Source organism: Rhagoletis pomonella, unplaced genomic scaffold, assembly GCF_013731165.1.
Source record: "Rhagoletis pomonella isolate Grant_MI unplaced genomic scaffold, Rhpom_1.0 Rhpom_scaffold_00007, whole genome shotgun sequence".
Lineage (NCBI taxonomy): Eukaryota > Metazoa > Arthropoda > Insecta > Diptera > Tephritidae > Rhagoletis > Rhagoletis pomonella.
Window position 1 is genome coordinate 67,912,740 of NW_023458561.1, and position 27,968 is coordinate 67,940,707.

At 34.0% G+C, this 27,968-nt stretch overlaps 2 protein-coding genes across 5 annotated transcripts in view; both read left to right on the top strand.

The window, feature by feature from the left end:
- Positions 1 to 27,968, top strand: part of LOC118743389 (PDZ domain-containing protein GIPC3-like) — a 169,779-nt gene that overhangs the window by 42,881 nt on the left and 98,930 nt on the right. The window lies entirely within an intron of this gene.
- On the top strand, positions 792 to 27,968 carry LOC118743384 (phosphatidate phosphatase LPIN2). Of its 3 annotated transcripts, none has more exons than XM_036476016.1 (13): positions 792 to 1,305; positions 16,692 to 17,187; positions 17,285 to 17,490; positions 17,782 to 17,913; positions 18,372 to 18,501; positions 18,569 to 19,707; positions 19,778 to 19,874; positions 20,702 to 20,830; positions 20,976 to 21,165; positions 21,292 to 21,515; positions 21,585 to 22,085; positions 22,157 to 22,260; positions 23,703 to 24,648. In XM_036476016.1, the coding sequence occupies exons 2-13, from the start codon at positions 17,008 to 17,010 to the stop codon at positions 24,046 to 24,048; spliced, it is 3,378 nt and encodes a 1,125-aa protein (XP_036331909.1). In that variant the 5' UTR covers positions 792 to 1,305; positions 16,692 to 17,007; the 3' UTR covers positions 24,049 to 24,648. The 3 variants fall into 3 exon arrangements, with proteins under 3 accessions (XP_036331909.1, XP_036331910.1, XP_036331911.1); XM_036476017.1 differs by having other exon boundaries at positions 792 to 959; XM_036476018.1 differs by lacking the exon at positions 23,703 to 24,648 and adding an exon at positions 27,119 to 27,968 and having other exon boundaries at positions 794 to 1,305.

The window sequence follows — 27,968 nt, forward strand, 5'->3', positions numbered from 1 at the left end:
TATACCCCTACTTTTTCTATTTTGAAATCAAAAAATATTTACAGGTCACACCCAAAAAAAACTTCTCTTAATTGAAGAAAAACAGCAATCAAAATGAAGAAAAATGGGAACGAAACAGCACTAAAGAAGTTTTATCCTCTTTTCATGTCCAACATTTCTTTAAAATGATAGATTACATCCACGGTTCCATATATTCGTGTACGTTTTTACACATTCCAAAGAAAAATTACGCATTCTGGAGAATTTTTTACTCATTCGGAAGAATTTTCGACCTTAAAGTAAGGAAAATTTTTCTTTGATCCAGAGATGGATTTTTGGTTCAGTGCATGTACATATTTTATATGGGGAAAACCATTTTCATGGAAATGGTATAGAATTCTTGTTGAAAATCAATATTTTTCGATCAGAAAACTGTTTCTTTTCAGGAGACTTTCAATAACAATACCCAATTGTATATCTAACCATTTCTTAATACTAGCAATTTTTTATGTCCTGGGATACTATAATTGAAAGTGTTCTGAAGAAAAGCAAAGTTTTTCGATCGAAGAAAATGGATTTTCAAGAATTCTATACCATTTAATATTTTTTGATTTCAAATAAAAAACTAGGGGTATAATTTTTTCGGTATAGAACAATTCTAGGAGGTGAGAGCATTAAATTTCCGATTTTACTTTCTTTTGGGCCACCCTAATGTACATACATACATACACATATAAGTATTCAGGTACGAGAAGAGCTTGTTGTTAATTCGATTATTGTTCTGTTTGGCGGTTGCTTGGCTGGTTGGCTGGTAGATTATATGACTCGACACTGCTAGTCGCGAGCTTCAGTCTACAAATCGCAATTGTCGGAGCAACTACTACGGAAAAGAAAGGCCTACAAAGCGGAAAACAAAAGAAAAAAATTAATAAAATTAAACTGATATCATTTAAACGGAAATACTAAATTGTGCAACTTAAGTTAGTTCATTGTAAATATAATGTAGAAGAAACACAAAATATTGAAAATGAAATGTAGTGGAACACAATAACTGAAAGAGTTAAATCGTGAAATGGTTTCCTATTAAAGTGTGCATAGAAAAAAATGCAAGTGCACTAATTTTCAAGTATACAAACAAACAAAAAAAAAATGCAATAACAACACTTTTTTACAAAAGTTGTGTGAACTAATAATTATTTTCTGTTGTGCTAACTAGTGAATTCATTAGTTACAAATTAAGTGAAATCTAACTGTTAGCGTGATAGTGTAATTTTTTAATGAAATTAAGACACCGTGAAAAATAAACGTCAACAATCAAAGGCAAAGGTAAAGCACCGTCGGTGTGTATGCTTTTCTCCTGCTGTTTTATTTTAAATCTTGAGACAAAAAGCCGACGTAAAATGTAGACTGAAACCAGATCAAAAATGTTCAAATGAGGTTCACTCTGCATACATATGTACAAAGGAAATTAAGTTAACAAAAGCCACCATAAAAATATTCCTGCAAAGTAGTAGAAAATCTTGTGGAGGTGGCAAACATATTCATATAGAAGTGACCAGAAAAAAAAACAAGCATAAATAAAATAAGAATTAATAAAAGAGTCGCCGCCGAGGTACGAACGATCACTGCCTAGTCGCAAAGTTTCGTTCCCGTTGTGCCTACATTTTATTGACGTTCACTGTTTTTTTTTTTTTTGTTGCTACTTTTTGTATTTTGCATTTTTCTTGGGCTACGAGCGAGTCAGCGCCAAATGGACTTTGATACCGCTTGAACGGCTTGTTAGATATATTCGTTATTGTTTTTAGTGCTATATGTATTTTCTTGTTTATTTGCGCCCGAAAGTTGAAGGTTCGTGTGTTGCATACTGTGGCTACCACACAAAATTTTATTCTTCATTGAAAAGAAAAAAAAACACGTACATACACCAAAACAGGCACTATTTAGAACCCAGCAAACACGAATCACCTTCGAGGGTCATTCATTTGAGCTAAATCATGTGTACATAGTGTTATTTATTTTTGTGTTTTGCTTTTTGTTTAAGTTTTTTTTTTTTGATGCTCTCTTGCATATCAATTCGTTTCTCAGCTGCTTTATTCTTTTTTTTTTTACTTAATTAATGCATATCCACGAAGTTGCCATCGCTGTCATAGCGACTTGTCTGGGCAACGCCAACTTGTCTTTAGAGTAGACACGAGTGCGTTGCGCGAGCACTTGGCAACAACAAATTCAACATTTGCCTTTTTTGGGCTTGGACTCTCTTCTACCTCGTATGTATGTCGGCATCATTTTCTTCGTTATGAAACAGATGACTCGCTTCAGAGTGATACAATAATATGAACACATGCTCAGATACAATTTTACCTAAATATTTACACATATGTAAATATGTACTCGTATGTATAAGCAGTGCTGGACAGGAGAATAGGTTTGCAATATTTTTCACAGTTTTTACTAGATATTTTGTTTATTAGTTTCTTTATATAACAAACTCAATATGCGCAGAAATTAGAAAAATTCAACAAACTTGCATCCAAATTTCAAACTTCTTAATCAGAATTTGTAGTTTCAGTATAGTTGATATATAAGTACATATAGTTGATACATAAATAGTTGATACATAAATACATATATGCTAAAATGCTCAGAATGACAAGAGAAATTGATTTAGCCATGTATGTATGTCCTTTCTGTACGTTTACACGTTAACTCTAGCACAAATTGAGATTTCCCAATGAAATCTGGAATGTATGTACATATCGACACCTTTGCGCAAAATTATTGTATATACCATTTTTTTTTGAAATTCACTTTTTGATGCAAATTTGTTCTACGCCCCACAACGCATCACCTGGTAAAATATCGTAGCTTAAATCCCTAGTAAAAAAAAAATCAAAAAAATTTTAAAAGTAGAAAAAACGTTCTCTAAAAATTTGGTGTCTGGCACATACGATAATTTTGCATATGGAAAGCCCTTTATGTATTTTATAAAAATTCAGAAATGCAATATTACAGTAATTAACAATTAAAAAAAAAAAATAATAATTTTGGTCATTTCAGACCACTGTCTTTACGAAGCCTTTTAGTTCACAAAGTGAACACACGAAGCTTTAATTTGAAATTGAGTTGGAAATCGTTTGGCTGGTAAAATGCATCATGATTAGTAACACTGATTGTAGTAACTGGTTGCTTGCTGCATGTATGGCGGCCGCTATATCCGAGTGGTAACAGGAGCGTACCAAGAATGATAGAATACAAGATTGCGCCGTCCTGGGCGTTGACATTTGTGTACCACAAGTAAACAAAGAATAGAGCGAAAAAAAGAACGAGTTGAAACTGCCAAAAGAGTTCACTTTACAGCGAAAAACGTGTTTTAATTTTGCTAAATGCGAAAATATTGCATATTTACCTAATCTATTAGAGAATAGGTAACATTTTAGTGCACTCCATTGCCTTGCAATTGAGGTTGATTCAGCAAACGTTTTAGTGCACTTCATTGCTTTGCAATTAAGGCTGCTACAGAAAACTTCGGCAGCACCTCAGCGGGATTGATAAGTTAACTTGCTAATGGAGGCTGCTTGGAGCAGAAGCAAAATCATTGGGCGGAAATGTTGTTAATGTAATAATAAAGAAGCATTTCGGGAACGGCTTTGACGTGCCCTATGTACACAAAATGCAGCGATTCGTCCCAGCGCTACACTTGCATCTACGCATCTTGTATCTTGATGGCTGTCGCAATTTAACACACAGCACTTCATTTTATTAGTTTTTACGCAGTCTTCAACTCAAAAATTGCAAATTAACACAATTTAAACTGATTTTTAACTTATAATGCGAATTTCTCTTTCGCTGATTTGTAAACAAAGGTTTATTTACAAGTTAACACAACTGTCAATATCGGCAAAACCAAAGTAGCGGTACCACTGACGGCGCCACCTTTGTTCGCTGCACCGTGGGAGCGTACTAACAAAGTTTCTTCGTGTTTTTTGTGCCAAAAAATAAATTGCCGATTCAGATTCTTAAGATCCGAAACCTCCCAGAATGGCCTTTAGATTGTAGAAATATTTCATTGAAATAAATTATATAACTGTTTTAAAAGCTCCTCTCTGCGACCACTAAAAAAAGCTTAGAGTGGCCCACCGGCCATGATGATTAAAAAACGAAAATGTTGTTTAGGATTGAGAATGAAAATATGTGTGAGTTTGTGTTTAATATTTTAAAATTAAATTGTTTGCAAACGTTAAGAAGTTTAAAAGTGCCTCTCAGCGGTTCTACCTTACTATGAAGGCATATTGAACAGGTAGTGTCAGTAGATCAGCTGATTTAATTTTTTTGAATTATTTGGTTTCTAAAGTGAGAAACAATATTATTACTTTTTCTCTAAAATTCTATATTGCCAAAATATATTTTCATTTGAAACCTTTTTCTAAAAAATAAGCGATTGAAAACCATCTTTTGGAACGTTCGCTTAACTCCGAAGCACGAGCACTTATTATTAGGCCTTGAAAAAAAATGGATCAGTGCTTGCGGAAGCAAACAAATTTACCAAGAAAAATGCGCACGAGTTTTTATTTATTTTTTTCATTCCGTTTTTATTAGTTTTCATATTTTATATGCAGAATATTTTTTTACAGTTTAGAGACCATAAGCAACAACAAAATACATACATATAAATGTTTTTTTTTTTTTTTCGCTCTGATGCTACTACCTGTCTTGCTGACTATGTATATTTTTATCATGGCATCAACAATTCCCCAGGAAAAAAAATCGAAAATTTTCTACATTTGACTTGTTATAGCGCACAAACAATCATTAAAATGTTAAATCACTCACATAGTTGTTACTACTTACGTTTTCTCATTCAATTCCACACGCAAAACCATTCCGCATTCAATGTTTGCCGGGTGCAGTTGTTACTGGAGTGGTGAAAGTTGCGACAACAAATGGCGTGATTTTCTTGTAATAAATAAAAATAAAGCCTTAAAGTGTACTGTACACACATACATATATATATGTATGTACATAGCTTACCACTCGAATAGAGAACTACTGCGTTACCCAGTCAGCAAAAAGTACGAAAAAGGAAAAAAAGTGCGCGTTAGTCTGGATCTTAGTCCGTTTACCGATTCCATTTTCGTATACTTTGACGATCCGCTATCCCAATAAAGTGTGAGACAGAAACGTAACTATGTAAAGACAAGTTTCGAAAACTACGACTGCGCATACGTTTTTGACCGTTTTTCTGAAATTTGTCTGATTGCATTTTTCGTTCAATACCCTTTCCTTCTGCACTTCATAGAAGCTTTTTCATGGTTCAAAAAATAAAAAATAAGCAAGCGCCTGACGGAGTCCGAACCCGGCATCTTCTGGAAGCTCAAATAGTGGCACGCTCCTCTGCATGCTCAGTCGCTGCCGACTACGTACGTATACATGCTTTCAAATGTTCAGCTTGAACAAATGAAATACAATTAGTGCTTTCACATCAACATCATCTTTATCGAACGTTTTGAACTTTTTTCGGATATGAGAATTAACGAAAATCGTGGTAATTTTCTGTTCGTTGTCGGTTACGGAAAATTATACGAGACCGCAATGTCGGCAAAATTTACGTTTCTCTGCTGGCTGGGTAACTACGTAAATTATAAACAGTGCATAACAATCCATTGTGTGGTTTGAGCCAAGTTAGTTTTGATTTCAGCCATTATATGCTGCGGTTAATGAAACTGATCTAGCTGAAAGCTAAACTTGTAAGATACGCCAAAAAAGACTGGATATTCCTTTGATAAGAAAGTGTGGTAAAATATATGTATGTACATATGTATATTATGGTTACATATACATTAGACCAGGTCAAACAAAACTAAAACATCCTGCAATGCGACCCCAACCTCCCCTCTACGATAATTTTAAGATAAATATAATTTTCTAGGATTAAAGGCGGATCTCCGTAGCTTACGTATCCGTATGCATGCGTTTGACATTTACGCTTAGAAATCAAAAATCATACAACTGTTTTGCATTTTCATGCGTTGTTATGTAGGTGCTGCCATAAAAATTTGTATTTGTATGTAACGCATGGAGTTCCGCCTTAATCAAAACGCTCGAAACCATAAGAATACATTGATTACATGCCATTTAAGTAACCTACTAAAATTTAATGGGCTCTAAAGCTGCATACCTAAGATTTTTCTAAGAATGTTTATTAAAAAGTTTAAAATTTTTGGGTGTTTTGTTAAAGTGTGTTAAATTTTTTTAATTTTTCTAAGAAGTTTCAAACGTGGATTTTATAAAAAAGTTATAAGCAAAAGAAATTTAACCAAAATTGGTCAAAATGTCACTTAACTTAATCGGCTGACCACAAGTTTATATAGTTTAATATACTTTTACAAATTTTTGTTTGGCTTGGAAAACGTACTAAAGCATTTGGGCTTATTTTTTCTAATAGCTAAAATTTCATCGACAAGTCAAATATTTAAAACCGTCACCTGATTACGTTAGTCTGTTTTCTTTGAATTTATCTCGAAACATTTATTAATATTGCATTGTAAAACCCTGCAAAATAACGGTAAAAGAGTAGGTAAACAAAAAATACAGCAATTAACGACTACATACTTATCTTCAAGCAATAAAATTATACATTTGCACATTGAACTTTTTGGTCATTCGTTCTGCAAACATCCGATTAAGACAATATACAAACTAACAACAAGTACACGTTCATGCTAAAACACACACCCATATGTACATACATACACATGTATGGGCATGCGTGAGTACGTGCGTACATGTATTGTATGTATGTATGTATGTACTAGAATTGCATTAACAATTCATCGATCACGCCATTCTGTTATTCGTTATTAGTTTTTAGAAACAATTTTATATTCATAGTAGTTTTGCTACGTATTAATTTAAACAATGTAGATCGCTGTGGTGTAGTTGTTAGCAGTGCGCACTACCATTCCGCACTAGGCCTGGGTTTGAGTCCAGTTTCTGCAAAAAAAAATAAAAAATTAAGCATTAAAAAAATTTTACTTCGAACCTCGGCAGGCAATGGCAAACTTTCGAGTGTATTTCTGCCATGAAAAAGAGCTTCTCATAAAAATACAATCGGCGCTCGGAGTCGCCCTTTCTGTGACAACAATCGGGGGAGAAACTCGGCCAAACACTAACATATTGTGTAAACGCTGATCTAGTTTATTATTATTAATAACTTATTTGGTTTTTATTCTACTTAGTACATGGTGTGTTTGTAGTCGGTCAATGATTATTGTATGTACTAACAATCTTCAAATACCTGTGCATCATAAATAATGGACTTTAGTGTCCACTATACATACATATGTATGTAGTGTGCTAGAATAATTTAATTACCAATTTTCTTTATATGAAGTCCATATCGAGACAGCCAAATTATTTTTTTATCTGAATGCGGTCAAAGTATATAAAAAATACTGATTTTTCATTAAGAATTTCGACTCTGGGTTTTCATATTTCCAGATTATACCAATAATTAATTAATTAATTTTGAAATTTGCCTATCGCATCTGTGTACGTTTAGAAATAAATATCCATATTTAGTTGACATGACTCTTTTCTCAGTGTACACTTGGAATAATCGTTTAGATCTTAAAACAAACAACAATTTTCGTGGAAACATTTTCTTGTGAAATGATGGACACACATACATATCTATGTAAATCGATATCTTATCCCGCCAAGGCCAAAGTAATACGAAATCTTTTAATAAAGATCGAATACTTCTAATACGTAAGGAGTTTTGCTTTGCTTTAAAAACGCAAAATGTTGTATTAAAGGTTAGGCGAAATGCTTGAAGAAAAATGGCTATTAGGAGTTTTTTCCTCGCCGATAAAATTTGTAATAATGGACTTAGCAACTTGTCACTCTACATATGCTAGTTTAGATAAAACCCAATTTTGACTTAAGTCTCTTTTACTGGTTAATTTTCAGTACGTCGTAGCTTGATCTTTCAGTTCTTCTTTAATCAGCTTACTTAATTGAAAACAGGGAGAGACATCGTTGCCAATAAATACGTACTATATATATGTGTACATACATACATACATATGTATATATGCCCTCATAAAATGTAAACTTATTTCAATTGCCTTTGCCAAATATTTCTGATTGTAAAGAGACCATATGCTGACGTGACGCCAATAGGAAATAATCAACTTATAGTTCCTCAAACATAGCAAGGAAGAAGAACTTAAATGCTACGCAGTAATACCTATTTATTCCAGTAATTGGATTAGCAGTAAACAAGTTTATATTTCAAAATATCACGCGATAACTGAATATGGATTCCAATCTTTCTTTATCAATGGCAAAACATTGTTTCGCACAGAGAACTCAATTTGCACACATTTTTTTTTTATGTAGACTACATATTTACAAGCTTACCGAGAGCTACTGGCTTATCGCGGTTGTAGTATTTTATCAGCTGGAACTTGATATCGCCATAATATTTTAAAGATAAAATATCAATTCAGTCAGGATGTACACCAGCCAACTAATGTTTAAAACAAAAATGCTAACTGCGCACAAATCTAAATTTGGTGTTTTTTTTTTCATTTTAGCATTGGTTAATTCCATGACTTAATTTATTAGGTAAATGCTGCCATAATTTATAGATACCTTTTGTTTTTTGGAACGGTTCCACCATAGAAACATATGTATGTATATAGTATGCATGTCTTTACTTAAATTCCTGCAAAAAAAGCTACTAAGTAGTTGCGTTCAACAGACATGGCCGACAGAGCAAAGCACTAGCTTACCAGTCCCGAGGTCCAGAGTCAAGTCCCCGGGCAGGGACTTTTTCTTTTTTTTTTAATTTAGAATTTTTTTATTGTAATTTTTAAATTATATTTTTTTTTACATAAAAATATTTTTTTGAATCTCATTTAATTTTTATGGTACAAGTATTTATTTGCATACGTATTTTTAATTCATATTCAAAATATTAAATTAAGTTGGATTAATTTGAAAAATCCTAACCATTTCCAAGCGGATTCGAACCTGCAGAAAGAAAAGCAATTGACTGCGTTATTGTACTGGTATTTTTACTGGACATTAGGCTTTTCGCTCCAGCGATAGTATACTATGTTTTATTTGTATGCTTATATAAAAAAAAGAAAAAAAAAATTTCATTATTTTGATTCCGTTGATAAAATGTATAGCATTTTTTATGCAGACCTTCTAAGCTTACTTAAACTCTTCTATCATCTGTGTGGAAAAATATTTCTTAAAACTACTGTTATTTTGATTAATAAAAAACTCGATTTTTAGAGATATTTTCAAATCGGTCCAGCTGACGTAAGGCTCAATATTTTTCAGAAATATTTTGGCGCAAGCCTTAAATTATAAAACAGTACCGATTATTTTCTGTATGGAGAGTTATACACCCTAATGTACATACACAAGCACGAGCACAATACTCATATAATATTTGTATAATACATTAAAAAAATGGGAGTCAATTAAAGAATCTTACCAATCTAATCATTCTTTTTTCCGGCAGGGTAATTTCCACGCAACCCTTAGCTTTAGCTAAAGTGCATGTACATATATACATATTTGCATAAGTAATTGCACTATTATGCAACAATATGTATTGCTGAATGACGTGTTTTCTTACTTGATAACCCGTAAGTGGAATAGCCCGAAATAAACTTAAGCGCAGTTACTATCAACAAAAACAGAAACTGAAACAAGTGTCATACATATACATATAACTTCGTTTAAAGTCCAAAACCGCGTATCAACAAAATGCTAAACCGCGTATGTGAGATTGCATAAATTATTTTCTAGAGAGTAAAAACACTCATATTTCAAAATGGTTCTCTTTTTTATAAAGCAATCGCATTTCTGACTAGTATATTTCATGACGACCTTGGTTGGTTACACACCGATGTCGTTCGACTTCTTTTGACTAAATTTCATAGTAGTACATGCATGCATACCTACATACATATGTGGTCAATTCCATTACAAAAAAAAAAACTAAATTTAAAATGGTTTTTAAGTTAGTACATATTACGACTAAGTTGTGTTGCATATAGTCAATTATATTAACAAAACCTTAGAGCATTGTATATTCATAATTATTCACACCGCTTTGCTTGATTGAAGTTAGTTCTTCCATAGAAATAAAAAAGATTAGTAAAGTCACTTGCAATAAGAAGCAGCTCGTTTTTTTTTTTTGAATTGTGCAAAAATCGAAAAATTTGTATATTTTATGTATGCGACAGGGAAGCTAAAAGGGAGAAATTCGATCTTTAATGTTTAGCGCTCTGTTAAATGCATTAAGCCGCAGCTTTCATGATAGTTTTTTGAAAAACTCAGTTCAAAGATGAACACATTGAAAAAAGGTTGTATGCCGTACATACATACATATGTATATCATTAAACAATACTTTCGCCGTCAAGGCATGAAAATATAACCGCTACCATCGAATACAGATCGAAGTTATGGTCGAATAATTAAAGAAACTATGTTGACAATTTTTCTAAAAGCCTGAAACTCCCCATCAAACAATTTGTGTTGCCAGCAATAAGAAAACGTGTCGCCCTCGGAAACAAATTTTTTGCCGGTAATATTGCCATCAAATCGATTTCCTATTACCGGTCGCTCTAAAACGTCCGCCGAAGGCCACTCGCCTCGGCGAGTCGTTTTCTTATTACCTGAATGAGTCCTTTTCTTATCGCTTCAGGCGATTTTTGGAATAATTTTATTCTTTTTAATACTTCATTTATTTTTTTGTACCAAATTGCAACTTACAATCGGAATTAATTCATTTTCTCGCTGTGCGACTTCCTATTTTTTCAATCTTGTCCTTGGACATTATTTAGATGCTTTTGGCCAATACTATTGACGCCATATTCATAAGTTTCGGAATTTTTGAGAACTTTTTTATTCAAAATTGACATGAACGAAGTGATGTTGCCGATTTGTCACCACAGCAATAAATCGGTGAGTCGCCAATTTGTTGCCATTGACGATTGTTGCCTATTTCTCATGTTTTGCGTGGTGGGTCTCAACTAATTGCCAAGCAAGTATTCAGAAAGAATATTTTTCCATTTTTCGGAAGAAATAAACTGCCAAGAACTTAAGAATATATCATGTTTTTGAAAGAAATTAGAAACTTTCAACATTTATATTTGATTTTATTTTTCACATCAACAAACAGCTAAACAATTAAATTCTTTTCCCGATATGTGGGGTTGTGGGACGGGTTAAAAACAAAAAAATCGACCCTGCGCCACCCAGCGGAAAAGTAATACCCTGGTCCAGGTGCACATATTTGGAAAAAGAATCATCCAATTTGATTAAGAAAGCATTAAGAAATCCTTCCTTTTTCTATGAATGTTGTAAAAGTTGATTTCGCCTCTCGGAATTTCACAAATTTTCAATTGAATGTTACGCTAAGATATGTACACACACAGTTATTCTTTATCATTTTTGTTTTAAATGACTTGCACTTTCAATTCCTTTGTCTGCTTCGTATAAAAAAGAATTATGTTTCTTTCTGCGTAGGCGGTTTTAAGAATTGTTAGAATTTACGTAAGGTTGTGGCAGTAAAAAATTATTTATAGATCCTACACGTACATACATATATAAATGTATAAATCAGCTGATTGCTAGAGATCACAAGGATTACCGCTTATCACTAATTGAAATATTTTCAAACCATTAAAATATCTACATACAATACACATACATACATAGCTGATGAAATGAAGAAATAGTGTTGCCAGGTAGTTGAACATAGAAATCGTCAAAATGATTATCGAAAATCGTCCTTTTTATTGAAAAATCATCGACACACAAAACAAATGAACAGTGTCCGGAAAAAATTTTGATAGCTGATTGTTATACGAAAAAAAAAAATAAATATAAAAACCTTTTACGAATCACTAAAATTCACATTACTTAAAACAGGAATATGTTTAGTTGCATTTAGATAAATGACATACATACATATTATCGAATGAACTAAACTTATTTAACACTTGTGTGTTGTTGGTTGTACTTGGGTATATAAGCGAACTTTTTAAATTAGAAAATTGCCTTAAAACCTAAGCGAAAATATAATTTTCCCATTTTTGCTCATGTGGCAACACAGTAGAATTGGATGTCCATATTTCCTTATTGTTGAAATTTGGTTAGTCATTACATATATATGGTGAAGGAACCCTCTCCCAAAAAACCTTAGAATTCAAAAGAAAGGCCTGAAATTAGAAGTTTGGTATTTACTTTTGGAATACATATGTATATACATATATAAAAATCTTTTAGTTTGGGTTAAAGATCTTTGTACTATTGGGTTAAAAGCCCAGTAAATTTTTGGAAAAGTAAAAAACAAAATCGAAAAATCGCCACTAAAACTACTGGTAATAAAAAACTGAACACAATTAAAAAATCGTCATTTGCTTGTCCAAATCAGTAAATACTTACAAACAAATAACAAATCAAAAATCGGGCCCGACAAATCTCTTCTAGCGTTAATTTAAAAAAAAAAAAACAATAATTATAATAATGAAAAATTAGAGTACTGGACAATTTTGAACAGTAAACTCCAGTTTGGCACCACTGTTTGAATTTAGTCGGAGAATGATTGATTTCCTTTTCGATAGCTACTGAATACTTTCTAATACTGCACGGCAGACTAGGCAAGGAAAAACAAAAAAGTACTAACCTTTATTTATATTTATTTATTTTTCTTTTGTTTCTTTGTTGTTACATTTGAATTCCCAGCTGGTCAATAGATTTAGAATGCACAGGTGATATTGTCATTCTTGGACTTTTAAATGCACATATGTAGCTACAGAAGGATGTACAGACATACATATGTATTTACGTATACGTATATACGTATATGTGGAAGACAATATGAGCACATGCTGGCAAACTGACCACAGTGCAGACTAGCTCTTAAAAGACCAAGAAAAATTTATTTACTTACTTTTTCAATGTTTTTTATATGCGTAATTTTTAAAAAATTTCCTAAAAATTTCAAATAAAATTACATAAAAGCGTGTATATAGAGGATTTTATAAAGTAATTACAAAATTCTCCTTTACAAAAAGGAATTATAATTTATTTAAATAAATATGTTTAAACAATTTGAACCATGATAAAAACATAGTAAGGTAAAACCGTTCTCTCAACTCGTCGGCCATGATTTTTTTTGAAGTTTGCCAACATTTTAAAATCATATAAAATTGAGAGTAAAAAATGGAATTGTTCAAAGTTGTTGTTGTTTGAGATTGAAAATGAGAATGTGTGTAAAATTTTAAAACTTCATTGCTTGCAAACGTCAAGAATTTGAAAAATTCCTCTCAGCGGTTCCACCTTTCTATTTTTTTTTATCATGATTTGAACGTTGAATCAATAATAATTTTCAGCAATGAAATTTCTCTGAATATAAAATCGTCAACAGAAACAAAAACTATTTCTTAACTAGTATCAAAGAATTAAAATGTGTGTACATATATATATGTATCAACTTATGACACTACACTTTCTTCAACGTTTTTAATAGCTGTTACGTCAACTGACCCATCACACCTGCTGCAAACTTGTTTTTTTTTTCTTATATTTCAATTGCCATTCGTGTAATCGCCATCTGCAGATGCTTAACGCTTTAACATTTTCAAAGTTAAATTTATATGTACGAGGGATGTTTCCAAAGTTCTGGGAATTGTGCTATAATTAAATTACGCAGAACTTATAGGCAATGTTATTGGTGCCACACAAGTCTTGACATGTTTATGCAACTATCTAGTGTAATATTGTTCAGTCTGATTTAGGTGTACGACTGTTATAGTCGCGTTTTCATATCACTGTAATCGCAGCATAATCTCAAAGAGCAATAATTTTCATTTTGTGGAAAGGTGTGAAAACATCAGAAATTATTCAGCGGACTACTGTGACAGGCACTTGTCAAAATACGGGTGTTATTGCAACATGATAATGCAAAACCACACACCGCAAGAAAAACGAAGGATGTTTTGAACGGTTTACGATGGGAATTGCTTCCGCACCCAACTTATACCCCCCCGGATCTTGCACCCAGTGATTATCATCTGTTCCCAGATTTGAAAAAACCGTTACGGGGTGTTCGATTTGTAAGTTTAACTGACGTAAACTGACCCATAAATAGGTGGATTGAGGAGACACCAGAAAAGTTCTTTGATGACGGCTTAAAAAAATGATTTTATCGTTCGGATAATTTTATTCAGTTAAATGGAAAATATTTTGAAAACCTACAATGTGATATTGACGAAAATTAACGAAATAATAAAAATTATAGCTAAATTCGCAGAACTTTGGAAACATCCCTCGTATGTAGCTCAATTTTAGGGGTATCTTATCACAGCCACGCAAACAGTACTCATTGTTACCTTGATTTTTTACAGAGGATGATACTGTGAGAGCAAAGAAACTGTTGTAAAAAATGTTTTTGTCATTAGGAAAAAGTGTGGGATTCCACACTTTATAAAATCCAGTATCCTCTACTTCTAAGACTGGCTTCACACAGAGAAACTTTTAATGCTCTCATTTTCGGCAACTTCTCTTTTGGTGTTGCCCTTCGCGTTCACACAGAGCAATTCTTTTGTACACAATTGTTGTTGTCAGCTGTGAACGGCCAACTAGAATTACTCAGACGAACGAGAGCACAAAGCGTGTTGCCCGAGAACGAGCAACTCGGTGCCCTTCCCCCTTCCTCGTCACTCCCTCTCCCACAAGTAACGATTTGCCGCGACAAAAGTTTCTCTGTCTGAACCTAGGCGAAGATCAAGAATGATATTCTATCATTCTTGGGCGAAGATACTTACGTATCATTCGAAACGCATACGCAAGGTATCGTAAATGAAAAACATTCGATAATTTGACATGGTAGCGACGATATGTATATGTATAACGACTCGAAAACTACATTAAGGGCCAGTTTTTCAATGCTGGTTTAAACTCAGTTTAAACGAAGTTTAGTTAAATCCAGTTTAAATTTGACTTAAAAACTGTACACTTAGTTTAAATTTAGTTTAAACGACAAACAGAGTTAAATTCGCACTGAAAAACTGGTCCTATGTGTTTTAAAATATCTGCTTAGAATATGTAGGTGATTCAGAAAGTGACATAATTGTCTTAAAGTAGTACCTATACATATATAAAGATTATCCTCATTTTCTAGCTTAACTACATAAACTGTAATTAAAAAAACCTCCCTCGTTAATCTGTGATTATAAAATAATCTTTGAAAATGAACCTTTTGGCAACTGGGTCTAACTTTCGTCTGCGAACACGTTTCTTAGCCAACTATAAATTTACTCAATAAAAGTACGTAGTATGTATATCATCGTTTAAAGTACAAAACTGCGTATCGTCATTCTGCAAAACCGCGTAACTGACATTTGCTACCACAAATTGGATTTGCTCACACAAGCTCTTGCCTCAATCCTTATCCGTTCGTCTTGAAATATACTAGCCACAAATGCGATTGCTTTATTAAAAAAAAAGAACCATTTTGAAATATGTATGAGTGTTTTTACTCTCTAGAAAATAATTTATACAACCTCACATACGCGGTTTTACATTTTGTTGATACGCGGTTTTGTACTTCAAACGTTGATATGTTTATTTGCATACATACATATACATGTACATATGTGTACATGCATATATCCATCTATATAGTATGAATGTGAAAATTAAATTCATTCCTCTAAGATTATTTGTCATTTTGTAGCCAAAATTTTCCGCTGTGTTTTTGTTTTTAATTTTTCTACTTTTTTTCTATTATTTGGGTACTGCTTGCTTCTTACTCGTACTTACCTAAATACGTACATTTGTATTCGTACATAGATATGTTCATACGTACTTATGTACATACATATTTATATACATAAATACTCGGTACAAGTAAGAATCTAATTCACAGGCAAAGAAATTTGTCAAAGCACCGTTTTATTATGCTATTTTCGCAAAAAAAAAAAAAAAACATTTTCAGCTTCAAGAACAAATGCCAAAATTATTTGTAATTCCTTTTTTCGTAATACAGCAAACGTACGGGTACCAACTTCATACGAGGGGAGGCTGAAAAGTTGTGAGCCTATGGTATTAAAATAGCTGATAGAAGAGTATAAAAATTTAATATTTATATATAATCTGACTCTACTTCAATGCACTTCGCCGTCTTTGACTTTTCTTCGAATTGGAAAACAGGAAGTAATCGCTGCAGGCCAGGCCTGGACGGACTGTGTTGTGGGTGGTTGATTTCTTCAAATCCAGTCTCGGCCAGGGCACGCCATGCAACTCGTGCAGTCGATGAAGAGAATGTAAACTTACAAAAACCTGATAAAATTATACATTTTTCCCCTTATCTGTGGTATCAGGGATCATGCTTCTCCCTTGTAACTTCTACAAAAAGAAAGTTGAAGAATTAAAAGTAATTTTTAATTTCAATGTGGACTTTTTAGCAAATGAATTTCTAATCTTCCATTCAAACCAATGTCAAAAGTCTTATCACAAATCATACTCGTTATTGGTTCTAAAACTTCTCCCACGTCTAATGGACCTCGCACATTTTATCTTGCTGTCTCAAATGGTTTATGTTAATAAATTTATACATACATATAGCATTTTTATTTATTTATTACTCATTTTTAATTGTTGTGTTTTTCCTCCACAGATAAGCCTCACGGCCAAATACAAAAACGACTGGACACTAAAAGCATGGCTGAGAAAAATTTTATGTACTAAGAATCAATGGGCCAACAATTAACTTTGTGTGTTTAATGCTAAACTCTAACTGTTGTTGATAAAGAACTTGCCATTCTGTGTTGTACATCGAGCAAAGGTGAACGGTTCCGAACCAGCCCCACCGTCTACGTTCAGTTCGCAACGGCGCTTCCACAGTGGAAGTCGTCTAGAAGAACTTTTGGCAATTAAAATAATCGCGATCAATACTAATTTTGGACTAAATATTCACAAACAAAACAGACAAAATGAATAGTCTTGTAAAGGTTTTCAGCAACTTTAGAGAGTTCTACAATGAAATCAATGGCGCTACACTCACCGGCGCCATCGATGTGATCGTTGTGGAACAGCCAAATGGCGAATTTCAGTGTTCACCTTTTCACGTGCGTTTCGGCAAATTGGGTGTGTTGCGGAGTCGCGAAAAAGTGGTATGTTACTTTCTAACAAATATATATATTTTTTTTTTTTTTTGTAATGGATTTGAAATTCTAATGATTACTATGCCAACATTTTGAAATTTTTTAGGTTGATATTGAAATAAATGGCGAACCTGTTGATATCCACATGAAGCTGGGCGACTCTGGTGAGGCATTCTTCGTAGAGGAGTGCCCCTTAGAGGATGCTGAGGAGTTGCCGGAGAATATGGCCACCTCCCCCATACCAAGCAGTTATTTTCCCAGCAAATATGCCAATGATACTTTGGAAGATGACACTCTCGAAGGCACAACCAAGTAAGCCTCTGATTTCTAATGTTATGTTTTTACGTAGTTTGGAGTAGCATTGATGTTGAATGCACAAAATTAAAACTTACATAAGTATATTTTTACGGTTTTCCTAAACTCTACTACATACTTAACGGTATTTTTTTTATATAAATATTAACATACATATGTACGTACATTCATGTAGTACAATTGAACTATTTTTTATTTGCATACATTTTATTTTAATTTCACGTTTTTTTAGTTTGGTTTTAATTTTTGATTTTCATTGAAATATTTGTTTTTCATTATTCTATATAGAATCGCTAGCGATGACATTCAACTGCCGCTGCCATTGCCGCGTCGTAATTCCATTGACTTTTCAAAAGAGACCGTAAAGGAAGATCAGGTGCCGAAATTTGAGAATCAAGTCTCAGATTTTAGTCACAGAAGGTAGTTTTATTTTTAAGTTTCTTGTGCGTTAAATTTTGTCTGTTACTTATTTAAGTATTTTTAATTATTCTCCAATTCACTGTCATTATACATTTGTACATTATAAGCATACATAAGTTTGTATATTATTCACAAAATTTATTAAAACACAGTTACTGATTGCCTGCCTGTATTTGTATTAAAGTACTGAATACATATGCTCGATTTCCACTAGGCTTTAAATGGTAAAAATGGCAAAAATGACAAAGTTGAGCATTCAAAAATAATCGTGTCATTACATTAAAAAAAAAAAAGTCATTAAGTTCATTTCCACATGGCATTTTTTAAAAGGCATACATTTTTTAAATGGCATAGATTTTTTGTAATTTCAATGCCTAGTGGAAACTTAGCATTACTATTTGAAGATTCAAAGTCAAGCAATAAATAAATATAACAACATATTTTTCGGCCTTTTGCAGACATACAGACAATACTTTGGAGCGCCGTAACCTTAGCGAAAAATTGCAAGAGTATACAACTCAAAAATTGCGGCAGGAATGGGCTGAACATGAAGAGATATTCCAATTTGACGCCGTTGAAAAGGATAAGGTAAATTTGAATTGCAAAAACACAATAAAACGTTATATAAAATAATATAATTTTTTTTTTTAAATAGGATTGGAGTAACAGCACGCAAACCGAAAATAAATCTCAATCAAGATCTAGCACGGCTGTTGTAGCCACTACAACAACAACAGCAACGGCTTTTAAAGCAAGCCCGGCTATAGCTATACAGCCAGCTGCTAAAGAAGAGCTTGAGCCAAAAGAGAACAATGCAAAGTCAGCTAACTCATTGACGATTTCCGCCGCCGAGTGCATCTCCAATAATGCTAGCCTGAAGGACGAATCCAAGGGTGGTAAGAAGAAGCGTCGCAAGAAGTCCCAAATGAAGAAAAAGAACGCGCAACGTAAATCTTCCTCGAGTAGCTCAATTGGTAGCACCACAACAGTAGAGGGTGCCAATGGCAGCGGCATGAATGCCGACGAGGGCGACGGCATCTCCATTTCCAACAATACCAATTCATCATCGAACGAGGAAATCGCCACCGCAAAGTCAAACAACGATCAGCAATCGGCGCCACTTGTTTCCGTCACGGCTGGCGATGAGAGTCCCATCAGCGAAACGTGCCAAACATTACCCGCCACGCCAAGCACACGCATTCCCGATCTGGATATACATTTCTTCAGTGACACCGAGGTGACTCCAACTGGGGGAGCGAACGGCTGTGTGGGTCGCGGATCTGGTCGCCCCTCTACGCCTATACAGAGTGACAGTGAATTGGAGATATCGCTGCGCGAGAAGGACGTTGATACTGAAATGATGTCCAATTCGGCCTCATGGAAGTGGGGCCAATTGCCCACACCCGAGGTGAGCGACAAAGGTGATGGCTGTGGTGATCAGGCGGCACAGTCGCAGGCGCAACGCAATTCCATGCTAAGTGGAATGTTTAATTTCATGAAGAAAACAAATAAGATGCGTAAGCAAGCTACAGATGGCGGTGTGTATTTGTCGGATTTGGACGCTGAGGGTATGGATCCTGAAATGGCAGCACTGTATTTTCCGCAACCACTACTCTCGAAGCCTACAAGTCAAGCGACAGCAGACGCTGGCACTACCAGCAACACTTTACTCCACTCCGGTGATGATGATCGCGAAAGTGGCAACGGTACGAGTTTGCCGCATTCACCCAGTTCCATGGAAGGCCAGAAAAGCATCGACTCGGACTATGAAGATGGCAAGCCACAGGACGCAAAGTAAGATGAAATGGCAACAGTGGAAAACTTATACAATTTATTTTCTAATGTCTTGTCAATAATTGTTTAGATACCTAGACTTTGTGGCGATGTCTTTGTGTGGCGTAAACGAGAAGGGCGAGCCATCGGATGAGGAGTTCGATCAGCACTTAATCAAGTATTCCGATGTATGTTAAGTGTTAAGTTTGTATTTGAAAGCATTCGTTTCTAACCTACCGCTAATGGTCGATTTCTCTCTCACAGTTCAAGCAAGTGAAGATATTAATAATAATTCATTAAAGAATTGGACTGTGAATGAGAATCCGGTCTGCTATGTTTAATTAGTTTTCAGCAAGTATTCAAGTTAACTGCACTTCCTTTTGCACTTTAATTTATCTCAAATTTATAAGCAGGGCAATAATATTTGCTGCAAAAACTAGAATTTAGCCGCTTAAAAAATAAACACAGAAGAATAAAATATTAGTTGCGTTGCTACGCACGAAAAATCTCACACTATGCTGAAAAATAAATGCTGAATGAAATGAATATACGAAATATTCCATGTCAATATGGTAATAATAACCTAGAAAAAACATTTAAGTTAACATAAAAATAAAAATAAACAGTGATCTTTTTAAAAGTAAAAGTTTTAAGTGTCGTTAACTTATCTATATAGTATAGTTTAAAATTGATAAGTTGACGGCCCTTAGTTTGAAGAGCCGTATGCTCCTCAGAAAAATTTAATATTTCGGCCTCAACATGCCAGCAAAAAAGGCTCATGCTTTTTTACGTTGCCCTACTTATAAGTTAATAGTAGTTTGTTGTAATCATCTTTAAATATACAAAAGCATTTTATTTTTATTTAGTTTACCTAATTCCTTAGTTCACCGAATTTTTCGAAATTATAATAAGGCCAGTAACGAACAAAGCAATTTCATGTTTTGCTCAAAACATTTTTACACCTCGAATAATAAACTAACTGTTATTAAACACAAAATACCAATCATTATCCTAGGTTTGCGAAAATCCCAGTCTGTTCTCGTCACCAAATCTAGTTGTACGCCTGAATGGCAAATACTATACCTGGGCGGCTGCATGTCCAATTGTCATGACCATAATAACATTCCAGAAACCATTGACTAACGTAAGTTTGCAAGCACGCCCACTAACGGCATTTGAATGCTTTGCTACAAATAAAAATTTAATTTTACTAAATTTTATTGTTCCACATACGAGTATACATAATATGTAGTCATTATATTCAATGCTTAAATTTTACCAAACTCTAGGATGCCATTGAGCAGCTTATGAGTAACACTAAGCAGGACGTGGCGGCGCTTAAAATCGAGCCAGATGGCGGCGCGACTGGCCCTAGCGCGCAATCGAAACGATCCTGGTGGAACTGGAGGCGCTCACAAGTAGGAGCTGTAGCCAGTTCTAACAAAATTATCAAACCGGACGATAAGATTGATGAGCGAGGTGAGTTAGCAATTGATGGCCGCGTGAAAATTTACTAAACCAGTAGCTGCGCATTTCGGCTCAGTTGCATTTCTTACATGCATAAGCATATCTTTCCATAACGAGCTTCTATCTCATTATATACAGATGCCGACCAGGCTGCTGTGGCCACACAAACAACACGTCCAAACTCCCCAGACATTAGTGAGAACACACTAAGCAAAACTGATTCAACGCTCAATGCCGAAAACACTTCAGCTCAGGTCGAGAACTTGGAAGACTTATCGCAAGCGTCTTCGAAAGGAGAAGAGAGCACCAGCAACGGTAATGAACGCTACAAGAAGAGTTTGCGACTTAGCTCGGAAGCAATTGTAAGTTTTTAATGGGTGCACAACGTAGGCCTTCATATTTGGAGGTTTTATCATTCAAACTACTTTCAGAAACAATTGAACTTGAAAGATGGTATGAACGAAATTGAGTTCAGCGTTACAACCGCCTACCAAGGCACCACGCGCTGCAAGTGCTATTTGTTCCGCTGGAAGCATAATGACAAGGTCGTCATTTCCGATATCGATGGCACAATTACCAAATCAGACGTGCTCGGTCATATTTTGCCAATGGTTGGTAAGGATTGGGCTCAATTGGGCGTGGCACAATTGTTCTCAAAAATCGAACAAAACGGCTATAAGCTGTTGTATTTGTCGGCACGTGCCATTGGGCAGTCGCGTGCTACACGTGAATATCTACGTTCCATACGTCAAGGCGATGTGAAGCTGCCCGATGGGCCCCTCCTACTGAATCCAACATCGCTCATCTCGGCATTCCATCGGGAAGTGATCGAACGCAAACCGGAGCAATTCAAAATTGCTTGTCTCTCCGACATCCGTGAGCTCTTCCCCGACAAGGATCCATTCTATGCCGGCTATGGTAATCGCATTAATGTAAGCTAATAAAACTGCATAGGAAATGTGTATTTTTAGTGTGGAAAATTGCTAACTTTTTAATGGTTTAGGATGTATGGGCCTATCGTGCTGTTGGGATACCAATAATGCGGATTTTCACCATCAACACCAAAGGAGAGCTAAAGCATGAGCTTACGCAAACATTCCAATCATCGTAAGTACCAAACGGAACATACGTTTGTTAAGTCTCACAAATCAGCCAAGTCGATTTACAGTTGTTAACAATTGACCATTCAAACATCTATGCAATCGTCTAAACTGGTGGTGTAAAGTAATTGTGGTTATTGTTATTAATATAAATTGCGTGCATACATTCATATATATAAGATCTGTAAAGTTAATTGTATTCCCATGTACGTACGATAACTTTCCGCAGACAAATGAACTTCTATGTCACATAACAATTTTGCAAAGTGAATAAGTTTTTCTTGTAATAAAAAGGGTTTAATAACAGGGCAAATATATATATTCCCTGTAACCTTTAGTTATCCGAGGTTTGATCAGCTTAAAAAAGTTGGTTGTTTTGAAGCGTCCTCAAGCCCATTCAGCTTACACTCCTTTCCCTTTGGTCCGATTTGTTGAACTTCACGACAAAGATGGATAGACTATGCTAAAGTTAGTTGGACTTAGTAGTCAGGTCCAATAAATTTACCCAACAATTGTTATAAAAATCTTGTCCGATAATATCTAATAGCTTAGTATTTAGATGATAACTCTGATTCTCATGGTCTTATATCGCACACATTCTTCAAAGCGTAGTAACCCAAAATTAACCATTTGTAACGGAACAACTATTTCTAGGCTCATGATAATCATTTGAAGACGCGTTACCATTACTAAGATTAGTTCAACAAATAGCAACAAACTACTACTTCAGATTTACTATTACACTTTTAGTTAACGTGTGTGATATACTAAAATTCTTAAACAATTTTTAGATAGGTTAAAGTTGGTTAATTTAGTTTGCATGTGTTAATGAAAAACAATTCCGAAATTTTCTTTCTGGAACTATAAATTTGTATAAGGTCTTATCGGAGCTTAAGTGATTATTTTATTACAATATGCATAGGGATGCATAGGGATGCATATTTGCAAATGCAGTAAATTTATTTTTTAAATATATTATGTAGAATATTTGACCAGAGCATTTTTTAATCCATCTCATTTTGGTAACCCGAATAGGTGATTTATAACGCTCTATAACTTCTTAAAGGTATATGCTATCGTATATAAAAAAACATTCATTTTAATACTCATGTATTTTTTGGCTATAATTGAAAACTACTTACATATGTGCATACCTAATTAAAATTGAACTATCACCAAATTCCATATATGTATGTACATAGCCTGGTTGTTACAGAAAAACTCATCAATATTAATAAGCTCCTCGTACACAAAAACAAAATCGAAATTTGTATGTATGTTCATATATTCGCCAATGCACTTGTATGATACTAAAATTAGTTTCACTTCTAAACGATTTGAGCATCCATTTGTAAAAGTGAAAACGAAAAAAAAAAAAACATAAAATATCAAAAAAAAAGCACAATTTGCTAAAATATATTTTCGAAACGCTCTGAAAAATTTTTATAGCGGTTACATCAATCAATCGCTCGAAGTTGATGAGCACTTCCCCCCGTTGGATCTTAATATCTATGAGTATCGTACTGACACTTTTGACGACGATGAAGAGGAAGATGAATTGAAATTCAGCGAAACAGATGACGGCATTGAAGATGTAAGCGTCAGTGATGCTGGTGATGCTGCCATTGACGTGGATGCAGATAATGATGTCTATCTCGATTACGCAAACGAAAACGACCGCACTACAGCTGATAAAAACGAACGTAGTCTGATAATGAGACTAGATGTTGGCAAGCGGACTTCCTCTGATGGGACTAGTCACATAGCGGTTGAGGCAAACAACTACCTAAACTAGGAAATGATTATCCTTCCGGCTCCTATGGGGCTAGCTAATGAGTCTTCCAATCTGAATACAACTACCTGAAGGAATTTTAATAAGTATTCTGTTTGTTAGCAACTAGCGTTCTATTGACCTTCATATATGCCTATGTAGGCTGTTCAGTTGTAAATTAAATTTGAGTTTATGGTGAAAGTAAGCATAAAATGATCAAATGAAAGTTGATTGTGATAATCGTGATTAAGTTATAAATACATGTAGCTGTGAGACATCTGGTGCCATACATACGGATGTATACAGATGTACATGTGTATGCGTATTCGTCGACAGTTTTATCTAGATAAGCTAGTTAAACAATTTTATTTTATATGCAGAAACGAGTACGAATTAACGACAAGTTATATAGTTATAAATGACATATACGTATGTAGAATAAGCCTAGTCAATTGTACGCATGTGGAAACACGTTGAAAACGAAATGATAAAGAATAAATAGGCATAAGAAAATGTATAAACACATCTCATCCTAAGCGTTACGCTATGTACCTAAACTATGTACAGAAGTACTGAATAATACGTGAAGTAATATTACAACATATTTCTTCAATCAAATTATAATTGTTTGATAAACTGTTTTGGTAGTATGTGTATTTTAAAAGGCAAATTTGCTGATACATATTATTGCCTTACATATCTACATACATATGTATGTGTAAATCACAACGCTGTTTTTGGCTTTGATCCGCAAGCTGGACTGGGATTTTTGTTTGTAATTTTACAAAAACAAAAAATATTGTTATCGATATTATTGTGCAATGTTATTACCTGCTAAATCGTGGTGCATTAGTAGTTATGCATTTCCTGTATACCTTTATATTTACAAACATATTTACATACTTGTGTATATACAAATGATTATGACTTTAAAAAAAAGTACATTGAATAAAACCCAGATTATAATTTTTATGCTTTTCTTGTTCCGCAATTGGTACCCACTTTTCTCACAATATTTATGTATATTTCCCAAAATCTTTTCTTTTTCATAACACTGTGTAGCAGTCAAAACTGACTTTTTGTAGGGCCTACTTAGTATAGGTCATAACCTTTTCTTAATAATTTCCCAAAGCTTTGTTTAAAAAATTTTTAGAAGCTTAAAATTTTTCACTATTCATAAAAGCCATTTTTGCATATCTTCGTAGATTATACAAGTTTTGTCTCAAATAAAAAAAAAGTAAAAAAATATCTTCAATTTTTCAGAAAAAATCAATTTGCTAAAAACATTGACAAGGACATTTTTGGGGGAAAATGGGAAACTTTCTTTTTTTTCAACATAATTTTTCCCCCCAATTTTCAGAGCGAGCTATGACAGTTTTAAAAGAGAGAAAAATTAATTTTTTTAAACAAATCAAGTCAGATATCATTTGCTCGTTTATTTCGTCATTGTGATAAACGATTTTCTTTGGCTTTTGGGTTAAGGCCAACTAGAATGCTGCTGCTGTAATTATATTTGCTTTTTTCGTCGATTCTCCTAGGAATAGTAGATATGCTTTTTTTGAAGAGTTGACTTAACGGAAAAAATTGGAAACCGGAGGTTACAACTCATATTAGGTACAAACAAACGAAAGTAAAAAAGAAAAATTAAGAAATGAACTTTGCCGAACACCCATGTTAAAATTCTTGGAACCTACCTGAGCTCTTACCACAGTTAAGCTTTTGGTGGAAATGTGATATAAGCGCGAGTTTAAAATTTCTTTCAAAAAGTTTCCAGATTTTTTTTATAGCAAGAATCAGAACCTTTTCAAAAATTCATTTCGAAGTGGCGGCTGAGATACCGCGATATCGAACCTAATTCTGAGATACGGCGTTCTTCAACCACTTGCTGAGACAGGGCGTTTTCAAACCAGCAGCCCACTTCCTCCACTCTTGCCGACGAAATGATGTTATTTTGTCTTATAAATTTAGTAGAAATGGGAACATTTATCATAAATAAGTCAAGAAAAAAAACAACAAGAAGAATTCGATATGTAATTTGTTTTGGTGTCGCTGTATGCTCTAGAGTTCGTCGATTCGACGACTATCACTCACACTTTACTTGTTTTCTCTTCGCTACGTGATGTGATTCAGGTCATTTTATGTGAGGTTAGCGCTTTCTCTTCTGATGTTGAGAAAATATGTTTGTTTGGACTATCGGAGTGTGGTTTTTTTTTTGCCTGGACTACTTTATAATTAAAAGTTTTGTTGCATTTTATATTATGCCAATACGCATATAATGTGTTACTTTTTGCCTTATATTGACTTCGGCTGAGAAGTCCAATAGAAAATGTGGTCCATTTTTGATACGCTTATATAAAATACATATAATATAAGCGTATGTAAAATATATTGAATAAACAATCAGCCTTATCATGAGTTTCATTTTCGCGGATGACAAATTTTCGGGTGAATTTTTTTTCAGGCGAAACTCAGGATAAGGCAAAATATTTTTGAGCATTTATGAACCTTAAAGTTTTTTTATTATTAAGTTCAAATATCAAATTTTAAGATACTTTTAGTTGCAAAACAACAGGGTTTTAACAAGACTTCGTCGAATCAACGATCATTAGTAGTAACGTAAAATATGGTTAAGTAAGTTTATAAAAATGTGCCTAAAGGTATGCCACCATTTATTCTGAAATCATGCACAAACCATACACTCACACTATTGCATACTTTTTCCTAACAGCAAGAAAGTATTATAGAAGTAAATACATAGTGGAAAGGAGAAGAAGCTAGAATGTAGTGTGGCGAGATTTCGTGTCCAAGTTGCGTAGGACTTTGCATAGCTTCGGGCGTTGTTTTGCCTTTCTACGAACGCAATGAAAACTTTTTTGTCCATTGTGAATACGTTGAGTAGTTCCTTATGTGCTAAGAATACAGTTATGTACATGTATTTATAGACCATTATTACTATCGAACTCGGGCTAAGGTCACATAAAAATAGTTGTGCAATGAAAATTGACTTGGATAGGATTTTTCGTCAACATTGGCGAATTTTTTTAGAAAATAAAAAATAATAAAATTTTGTATCTTTTATTTTCTCGTTTCACAGCTACTGCAGCATGACATACATTGTTGATCAACTATTTCCGCCTATACGCGACGATGAGGGGACAGTGGAATACTCCAACTTCAACTACTGGCGTGATCCTATACCAGATTTGGATTTAGCTCTTGATTATGCGAGTACAGATACAAATACCACTAACAACAGTGAAGTGAATGTTGTATTGCAAAAGGGATTAGCAACCATTCCAGAAAATTATTAACCATGTCATAAGAAAAAAAAACAAACAACTATAAGATAATATTTACAAATAATCTGATAACTGAAAATCATACCAAAAACGTTAGAGTAAAAAAATTATCTACTATTTTTGAATTTATGCATAAGTAATATTTGTGTAGTTGCGCTTACGCTTAGCAATTTCTGTACGCACTTAGCAATTGATTTTGACTTTGAGTAACAGTGAAGTTACAGACATCGTAAAATCGGCGGCGACAAAATTACTTTACGATCAACTGGTTTAGTACAAAATAAAAATCGTACTCAGAACATCCAATGTAGCTTAAGCACTTACTTGAAAGCAAATAGAACCAACGAGTTTTACTTCAAAGGCCGCCAGGGATTTCGATTTCGGATTTCTACGGTATTCTGCGAAATTTTCGAAAAGGCATTGAAAAATTTTAGTTCCATGAAGATTTTATAAAGCAATATGGCAGAATTATTACTTGAAATATCGCAAAAATTGGTTCTTCAATTTAAAGCTTTTGCACAGCGAAACTTACAAGATAAGCCAATTTATTTTGCTATAAACTGGGTTTATATGCATACACACACATAACGAAAAGCCTTGAGCGCCTCGTAAATAAAAATGTAATATGGTAACCGATTTGAATAA

What these genes read in the sequence shown, in the direction of transcription:
- LOC118743384 (XM_036476016.1), top strand. Translation starts at nt 17,008, where the DNA reads ATGAATAGTCTTGTAAAGGTTTTCAGCAACTTTAGAGAGTTCTACAAT. An exon ending in ACGCCGTTGAAAAGGATAAG is followed by an intron (nt 18,502 to 18,568) that starts GTAAATTTGAAT and finishes TTTTTTAAATAG; the next exon opens with GATTGGAGTAACAGCACGCA. An exon ending in ACTTAATCAAGTATTCCGAT is followed by an intron (nt 19,875 to 20,701) that starts GTATGTTAAGTG and finishes TCATTATCCTAG; the next exon opens with GTTTGCGAAAATCCCAGTCT.